This window comes from Nanorana parkeri, unplaced genomic scaffold, assembly GCF_000935625.1.
Source record: "Nanorana parkeri isolate BGI_ZX_2015 unplaced genomic scaffold, ASM93562v1 scaffold2113, whole genome shotgun sequence".
Taxonomy (NCBI): Eukaryota; Metazoa; Chordata; class Amphibia; order Anura; family Dicroglossidae; genus Nanorana; species Nanorana parkeri.
Window position 1 is genome coordinate 5,623 of NW_017308381.1, and position 9,551 is coordinate 15,173.

At 52.2% G+C, this 9,551-nt stretch overlaps 1 protein-coding gene across 1 annotated transcript; it reads right to left on the reverse strand.

Annotated features, from left to right (window-relative positions):
* Nucleotides 1-2,658: 2,658 nt before the first annotated feature.
* On the reverse strand, nucleotides 2,659-4,237 carry LOC108800724 (E3 ubiquitin/ISG15 ligase TRIM25-like). Its single transcript, XM_018572712.1, has one exon. The coding sequence runs from the start codon at nucleotides 4,235-4,237 to the stop codon at nucleotides 2,666-2,668; it is 1,572 nt and encodes a 523-aa protein (XP_018428214.1). The 3' UTR covers nucleotides 2,659-2,665.
* Between the last annotated feature and the right edge of the window lie 5,314 nt (nucleotides 4,238-9,551).

Here is a 9,551-nt window from a genome sequence, read left to right on the forward strand (position 1 = left end):
TCGTCTCTTCCCCCCCCCCAATGGGGAGATTTCCCTCCAGTAGTTTGTGTCTCTGCCCCTCCCACAATGGTGAGATTTCCTCCAGTAGTTTGTGTCTCTGCCCCTCCCACAATGGTGAGATTTCCTCCAGTAGTTTGTGTCTCTGCCCCTCCCACAATGGTGAGATTTCCCCCAGTAGTTTGTGTCTCTGCCCCTCCCACAATGGTGAGATTTCCTCCAGTAGTTTGTGTCTCTGCCCCTCCCACAATGGTGAGATTTCCTCCAGTAGTTTGTGTCTCTGCCCCTCCCACAATGGTGAGATTTCCTCCAGTAGTTTGTGTCTCTGCCCCTCCCACAATGGTGAGATTTCCTCCAGTAGTTTGTGTCTCTGCCCCTCCCACAATGGTGAGATTTCCTCCAGTAGTTTGTGTCTCTGCCCCTCCCACAATGGTGAGATTTCCTCCAGTAGTTTGTGTCTCTGCCCCTCCCACAATGGTGAGATTTCCTCCAGTAGTTTGTGTCTCTGCCCCTCCCACAATGGTGAGATTTCCTCCAGTAGTTTGTGTCTCTGCCCCTCCCACAATGGTGAGATTTCCCCCAGTAGTTTGTGTCTCTGCCCCTCCCACAATGGTGAGATTTCCCCCCAGTTGTTTGTGACTCTGCCCCTCCCACAATGCTGAGATGTCCTCCAGTAGTTTGTGTCTCTGCCCCTCCCACAATGCTGAGATGTCCTCCAGTAGTCTGTGTCTCTGCCCCTCTCACAATGGTGAGATTTCCCCCAGTAGTTTGTGTCTCTGCCCCTCCCACAATGGTGAGATTTCCCCCCAGTAGTTTGTGTCTCTGCCCCTCCCACAATGGTGAGATTTCTGCAGCAGACTGATGACATCATCTCACCCTAGGCAATGACAGGGAAGTTGGGGATTACCTGGAGTCTGTTGCTGTATTTTGGGTCAGGAATATTTCCGGTTGGATTTGATACAATGTCACACGCGTGTTTTTGCATTCTTCCTTTATTGTAATACATGTATTTGTAGTTTGGTCAGTAGGGGGCGCCCTCAGTGGAATGACATTAGCCACATGGGGAGTGCATTGTTTTCAGTCAGCTGACTCCTGGACTTGCATTGTGAGAAGAAGCAAAGCACAACCTCCGCGCAGGAAGCAGCGCCCGCATATGTAACACAGAAACATGGCCGCCCCGCCCCCGCACATACGCATGTACATACAAATCATACACGGAATCAGAAACATGAACACACGTCCAGAAGAATATAAACATCGAGCTAAACTACGTCGTCTGTATCTAAAGAGCATCGTAAACAATGGACATTCCCTTAAAAACGGGGTGGGGGAGGGTGGGCGGACTCAGGCCTCCAGCTGTGGGGGAACTACAAGTCCCATGAGGCATTGCAGGATTCCCGCAGCCACAGGCATGACTCCCAGAGACAGATGCATGATGGGATTTGGAGTTTCACCCCCAGCTGGAGAGCCGCATTCCCCCACCTTTGCCTTAAAATGTATGTGTAGCCAAAACCTTTTTTTATTTTATAGATTAGGGAAGGGTTACAATCTGTTTCCTGTACCCGGGGGGGAGATTTCCCTTCACTTCCTGTTCTCTGGACGCAGCAGGAAATTAAAGGAACCCAAAGTGAGGGCAAATCCCATCTTACCAGGAACAGGTGTCCCCCACTGGCTGCTTAACTCTCACTTCCTGTTCTGGTGTAAACTCTAAAATGATCAATCTCTCATCACTTCCTGTTTAGGGAGACAACTATTGGCTGATTGAGCCGGGAGTGAGAACAGGAAGTGAGAGTTAATTCTGGCTGATTGACTCTTACTTCCTGTTCTGGCGACAACTCTAGAACGATTAATCTCTCATCATTTCCTGTTCTCTGTATGCAGCAGGAAATTAAAAGGAACCCAAAGTGAGAGGAAATCCCATCTTACCAGGAACCCCCACTGGCTGATTAACTCTCACTTCCTGTTCTGCTGACCACCCTAGAACGATCAATCTCTCATCACTTCCTGTTTAGGTAGACAACTATTGGCTGATTGAGCTGGGAGTGAGAACAGGAAGTGAGAGTTAATTCTGGCTGATTGACTTTCCCTTCCTGTTCTGGTGACAACTCTAAATTACCAATTTCTCATCACTTCCTGTTCTCTGAACGCAGCAGTAAATTAAAGGAACCCAAAGCGAGGGCAAATCTCATCTTACCAGGAACAGGTGTCCCCGCTGGCTGCTTAACTCTCACTTCCTGTTCTGGTGTCAACTCTAGAAAGATCAATCTCTCATCACTTCCTGTCTAGGTGGAGGCTGTTTGATCCAGGAGTGAGAACAGGAAGTGAGGGTTAATACTCACTGACTGCCTTTCACTTCCTGTTCTGGTGACAACTCTAGAACGATCAATCTCTCATCACTTCCTGTCTAGGTGGAGGCTGTTTGATCCAGGAGTGAGAACAGGAAGTGAGGGTTAATACTCACTGACTGCCTTTCACTTCCTGTTCTGGTGACAACTCTAGAACGATCAATCTCTCATCACTTCCTGTCTAGGTGGAGGCTGTTTAAACCAGGAGTGAGAACAGGAAGTGAGGGTTAATACTCACTGACCACCTTTCATTTCCTGTTCCGGTGACAACTCTAGAACGATCAATCTCTCATCACTTCCTGTCTAGGTACTTCTTGTAGTCCTCAGCTCCTGATCCTCACCCAGTCGCCCCACACGTAGAACACGGCATGGAGGGGCTCGGTGAACGTGGCGGAGAAGGTGTGCACGTGGCGGATGGGACCCCGGAGTTGGTAGAACGAGAGCTGGCCGGCCTCGTAGTCCAGATAGATCCGGAAGCTCCGGCAGGAAGTACAGTACGGCACGGGGGCCACCTCGCTACAATGTATCACGGAATACTCGTGGTTGAACTTGCACAGCCCCCAGGAACGGTGATTGTTCCCGACGTAGGACTGCACCCCCTTGCGGTCAATGCTGGGGTAACACACCCCAATCATCCAGTCCCCCGACTCGCTGGTCTCCACCTCCCAGTAGTGCCGGCCGGAGGTGAAGCTCCTGCTGCTGATGACCTGGCAGTACTGGAACCTCTCGGGGGTCTCCGGGCGATACTGGCTGACCTCCGACCAGGAGACGGTCTTCAGGTCCCCCGATACGGTGACGTAGTTGCCGGCGGTGTCCGGGTCAAGCAGGATGTCCAGAGACTCCGAGACGTAGATGCCTCTCTTGACGCCGGTCATGATGTCGGCCAGGCCGGCGTGCAGAGCCGCGGAGATCAGACCCTCGTCCAGGTCGTCGGACTCGCAGATCCTCCTGTAATCCCGCTCCCTGGCTTCGTCGTCCCCGTCCTGGGGGTCGCAGAGGTCGTCCCTCGGGAACTCCCTCCCCTGCAGGACGGTCACCGGGTCGGCCACGTTGCACAGCTCCTCGACGTGGCGCATCTTCCCCGAGAGCTCGTCCCTCTTGACTTCCAGCTGCTGGATCAGATCCGACACGGACAGGGAGACGTGCTCCTCCCACCCGGAGACCTCGCCCAGGACCCTCTTCTCCAGGAGGTCCAGCTGCTCCCGGATGTCGCGGAAGAGCGCAGAGACCCTCCTGGTCACGCAGGAGGCCTTCTCCTGCACGTCCGTCCTGCGCTTCTGCAGGTTGCGCACCTTCTTCTCCGTCCTCTTTTTCTTGGAGGTCAGCTTCTCCAGGAAGTACCTGAGCCTCCCCGTCTTCTTCTCCAAGGCCGCGTTCAGAGGCTCCACCACGTGGCCCCGGTGTTCCCCGAAGGCGATGCAGGACACGCAGACGCACACGGCGTCCTTGGGGCAGTAGTACTCCAGGATCTTCCTGTGGGCGGAGCATTTCCTGTTCTCCAGGGACGTGTTGGGATCGGAGAGGACGTGCTCCGGGGACTTGCTGTGGACCCTCAGGTGATCTTCGCACAGGAAGGCTTCGCACAGCAGGCAGGACTTGACGGCGGGCACCGGGGCGTGAATGCAGTAGGTGCAGAAGATGTCGCGGGCCTGATATTCGGGGGGCGGCGTGATGAAACAGTCGTCCGCGGCGCGCAGGCCTCTGTTCTCCTGCGGCGCCGGCCTCTCGTGGAACCTCTTCCTGCATTTGGGGCAGGTGTAACCCCCGGAGCCTTCCTCCTCATCCAGCTGGTGGCTGATACAGACCCGGCAGAAGTTGTGTCCGCACCTCAGCGTGACGGGATCCGTGTGCGCGTCCTGACAGATGGAGCAGCCCGGCTCGTCCCCGGACTCCATTATATAGAGAATACAGGAAGTGTCTTTTGGATCTTCCACAGAATTCCGTTCCGCGCGCTACATTTGGCGCGGCGCAGGGAGACGCCGTTGGACCAAGTTTCTGTTTTTCGGTCCAGAATAAACCCGTTAAAAATAAAAAAAAGCGCAGCACAGCGCCGGCGTGATTGCACAGCACAGAACGGAGCGCACAGCCCAACCGATTTCTCTTTTCTCCGTCTCTCTCTGAGCGGAACACCAGACTGTCAACTGTGTTAGAAATCAGGCTGTTGCCAGCTGAGTGAGACATCTTGTGGACAAAGAGGAGATGACAAGGAAGGTGTCGCGGAGTCCCGGCGTCTCCTCTCCGGCGGGTATAACGCCGACATTGGAGCATGCTGGAGGTGTCTCTGATCACACACAAATATCCCCTCTTATGTAGGGAGCGCCGCCTTCCGTCTGCCCGTCACTCCCAACAACTTCCTGGATTCCCAGCGTGCTTTGCGTCTCTTTCCCTGCTGCTCCATGTGATGTAATCTCCATTTCTCAAGACTACATCTCCCATCATGCATTGCTTCCAGTTCAAGACTACATCCCCCATCATGCATTGCTTCCAGTTCAAGACTACATCCCCCATCATGCATTGCTTCCAGTTCAAGACTACATCCCCCATCATGCATTGCTTCCAGTTCAAGACTACATCCCCCATCATGCATTGCTTCCAGTTCAAGACTACATCCCCCATCATGCATTGCTTCCAGTTCAAGACTACATCCCCCATCATGCATTGCTTCCAGTTCAAGACTACATCCCCCATCATGCATTGCTTCCAGTTCAAGACTACATCCCCCATCATGCATTGCTTCCAGTTCAAGACTACATCCCCCATCATGCATTGCTTCCAGTTCAAGACTACATCCCCCATCATGCATTGCTTCCAGTTCAAGACTACATCCCCCATCATGCATTGCTTCCAGTTCAAGACTACATCCCCCATCATGCATTGCTTCCAGTTCAAGACTACATCCCCCATCATGCATTGCTTCCAGTTCAAGACTACATCCCCCATCATGCATTGCTTCCAGTTCAAGACTACATCCCCCATCATGCATTGCTTCCAGTTCAAGACTACATCCCCCATCATGCATTGCTTCCAGTTCAAGACTACATCCCCCATCATGCATTGCTTCCAGTTCAAGACTACATCCCCCATCATGCATTGCTTCCAGTTCAAGACTACATCCCCCATCATGCATTGCTTCCAGTTCAAGACTACATCCCCCATCATGCATTGCTTCCAGTTCAAGACTACATCCCCCATCATGCATTGCTTCCAGTTCAAGACTACATCCCCCATCATGCATTGCTTCCAGTTCAAGACTACATCCCCCATCATGCATTGCTTCCAGTTCAAGACTACATCCCCCATCATGCATTGCTTCCAGTTCAAGACTACATCCCCCATCATGCATTGCTTCCAGTTCAAGACTACATCCCCCATCATGCATTGCTTCCAGTTCAAGACTACATCCCCCATCATGCATTGCTTCCAGTTCAAGACTACATCCCCCATCATGCATTGCTTCCAGTTCAAGACTACATCCCCCATCATGCATTGCTTCCAGTTCAAGACTACATCCCCCATCATGCATTGCTTCCAGTTCAAGACTACATCCCCCATCATGCATTGCTTCCAGTTCAAGACTACATCCCCCATCATGCATTGCTTCCAGTTCAAGACTACATCCCCCATCATGCATTGCTTCCAGTTCAAGACTACATCCCCCATCATGCATTGCTTCCAGTTCAAGACTACATCCCCCATCATGCATTGCTTCCAGTTCAAGACTACATCCCCCATCATGCATTGCTTCCAGTTCAAGACTACATCCCCCATCATGCATTGCTTCCAGTTCAAGACTACATCCCCCATCATGCATTGCTTCCAGTTCAAGACTACATCCCCCATCATGCATTGCTTCCAGTTCAAGACTACATCCCCCATCATGCATTGCTTCCAGTTCAAGACTACATCCCCCATCATGCATTGCTTCCAGTTCAAGACTACATCCCCCATCATGCATTGCTTCCAGTTCAAGACTACATCCCCCATCATGCATTGCTTCCAGTTCAAGACTACATCCCCCATCATGCATTGCTTCCAGTTCAAGACTACATCCCCCATCATGCATTGCTTCCAGTTCAAGACTACATCCCCCATCATGCATTGCTTCCAGTTCAAGACTACATCCCCCATCATGCATTGCTTCCAGTTCAAGACTACATCCCCCATCATGCATTGCTTCCAGTTCAAGACTACATCCCCCATCATGCATTGCTTCCAGTTCAAGACTACATCCCCCATCATGCATTGCTTCCAGTTCAAGACTACATCCCCCATCATGCATTGCTTCCAGTTCAAGACTACATCCCCCATCATGCATTGCTTCCAGTTCAAGACTACATCCCCCATCATGCATTGCTTCCAGTTCAAGACTACATCCCCCATCATGCATTGCTTCCAGTTCAAGACTACATCCCCCATCATGCATTGCTTCCAGTTCAAGACTACATCCCCCATCATGCATTGCTTCCAGTTCAAGACTACATCCCCCATCATGCATTGCTTCCAGTTCAAGACTACATCCCCCATCATGCATTGCTTCCAGTTCAAGACTACATCCCCCATCATGCATTGCTTCCAGTTCAAGACTACATCCCCCATCATGCATTGCTTCCAGTTCAAGACTACATCCCCCATCATGCATTGCTTCCAGTTCAAGACTACATCCCCCATCATGCATTGCTTCCAGTTCAAGACTACATCCCCCATCATGCATTGCTTCCAGTTCAAGACTACATCCCCCATCATGCATTGCTTCCAGTTCAAGACTACATCCCCCATCATGCATTGCTTCCAGTTCAAGACTACATCCCCCATCATGCATTGCTTCCAGTTCAAGACTACATCCCCCATCATGCATTGCTTCCAGTTCAAGACTACATCCCCCATCATGCATTGCTTCCAGTTCAAGACTACATCCCCCATCATGCATTGCTTCCAGTTCAAGACTACATCCCCCATCATGCATTGCTTCCAGTTCAAGACTACATCCCCCATCATGCATTGCTTCCAGTTCAAGACTACATCCCCCATCATGCATTGCTTCCAGTTCAAGACTACATCCCCCATCATGCATTGCTTCCAGTTCAAGACTACATCCCCCATCATGCATTGCTTCCAGTTCAAGACTACATCCCCCATCATGCATTGCTTCCAGTTCAAGACTACATCCCCCATCATGCATTGCTTCCAGTTCAAGACTACATCCCCCATCATGCATTGCTTCCAGTTCAAGACTACATCCCCCATCATGCATTGCTTCCAGTTCAAGACTACATCCCCCATCATGCATTGCTTCCAGTTCAAGACTACATCCCCCATCATGCATTGCTTCCAGTTCAAGACTACATCCCCCATCATGCATTGCTTCCAGTTCAAGACTACATCCCCCATCATGCATTGCTTCCAGTTCAAGACTACATCTCCCATCATGCACTGCTTCCAGCCAGCAGTGACAATGTTACATTGTTCAAGACTACGAATTGTTCTTCTGTTTCGGATTCGGAGGCAACGAGCACACGGACAATGCAGAACGAGCGGCGGCCATGACGGCAGCTGGCGCGTTCTGCTTTTGCGCGCCGCCATCTTTCAGTGTATCTTGGTATACACCAAGATGGCGGCGCCCGTATGTTCGGGTGCCGCCATCTTGGTGTACGCCAAGATATTCTCAAAGAGGGCGGCGCGTCTGCGCAGAGTGCGCCGGCGACCAATATGGCCGCCGCGCGTTCTGCAAGGGAATTTACGTGCGGCTGAATAAAGTTTTTAGTATATTCGGTCATAAAATAAATTCGTTATTTCCGATGAACCGCCAATGCGCGCCGGGACAAATGTAGCGCGCAGAACGTCACCACGCGTGTGTGTGATGATGTCATCGCGCATTGCGCGGTCATCTAATTGACGCCTGCCAGTGGCCATTTTGGTGATTGGACGCCAGCAGAGAGAGGAGGGGACGTTCCCCCGGCGGGTCCTCTCCTCTCTCCTGACACTGTCGGGGCTCTCGGTCCATGAGCAGGTGCCTGACTTTTTAGAGGGGGGGGTGACCCCAAAATAACTGTCAGTCATCTAGGTGTCACCCCTCCAACGGTGTCACCCGGGGCGGCGCCCTCCTTGTGACGCCACTGCAGTAAGCGAAGTAAATAAGGTGAAGCTGCGTCCGCTCTGAATCCCCGATCCCGCGCAAGGGAAAGGAAAACCTTCCACACGACGTAAAGTGAACGTTTCCCGTGCTGGGTGAACGCGCTCTCCACGCCAATCCCCCCGGGGGCTCAGGCCGGGTTCACACCTGGGCGTTTCACAGCGCCGATCGAAGCGCCCAACGCCCGAAATACGTGCTTTCATTTGCCCTCGTTATGGGGATTTCGGAAACGCGCGTTCGCCCCGCGTCTCGTGGACGGAAATGCGCACGGCCCCAAAACGCGCGGCAAACGCGCATATTCCGGACGCCCGAGGTGCGAACCCGGCCTCAGAGTCAGAACAGAAACGTTCTGTAAATAATATCTCTCATGTGACATAGAGAACAATAGACTGCGCTAGTTCCCGCATTATATTGTTTCTCTTTATATTTGATGTTCGATGCGACTTTGTAATAAAATAAAAACATAAAACATTTCGTCTCCGGGATACAAGTCAATAAAAGCGCGCGGCCCAGCAAGACAGAACATCGCACAGAGGCAGAACAAAGTCCAAACTGAGCCGCACAGATACGGAGGATCGGAACTCGGAACACAATGACAACAATATAAAGTTTCTGTCACGCGGACACATGGAGGATGACATTGTCTCTTTTATAACATTAAAGGTCAGTGTTTTCCCCCATAGTTCTCCTCAGGGTCGGGGGAGGGACACAAACTAGCGTCCTCCCGTCACCCTAAGCTCAGTGTATAGGGAGCTACAGCTCGCGGTATACTGAGACGCCGCAGCGATCCCGACTTAGATGACGGGATCCGCCCAGCTGCGTGAGTGACAGCTGGCTCTGCCTATCTGGAGACAGCTGTGCCCGCCCCCTTCCGTTCCGCCAGTCAGCGCTGGCAGATCGGAGCGGGGAGAGGGGAATCCAGCCCCTCCCCCTGTCACGGGCAGAGAGCCGTGACAGGATCGAGAGGTGAGCGAACGCCGGTATGTGTTCGCTCACCTCCCGATCTTCTGAGCCGACCTGTGACAGTCTCATTGTCACACGTCGCCCCCAAACTATGAGGCGAGTGAAACCCCCCCCCC

Bases quoted from the DNA above. Each gene is read 5' to 3' on its own strand.
- LOC108800724 (XM_018572712.1), bottom strand. From the start codon at position 4,237: ATGGAGTCCGGGGACGAGCCGGGCTGCTCCATCTGTCAGGACGCGCAC.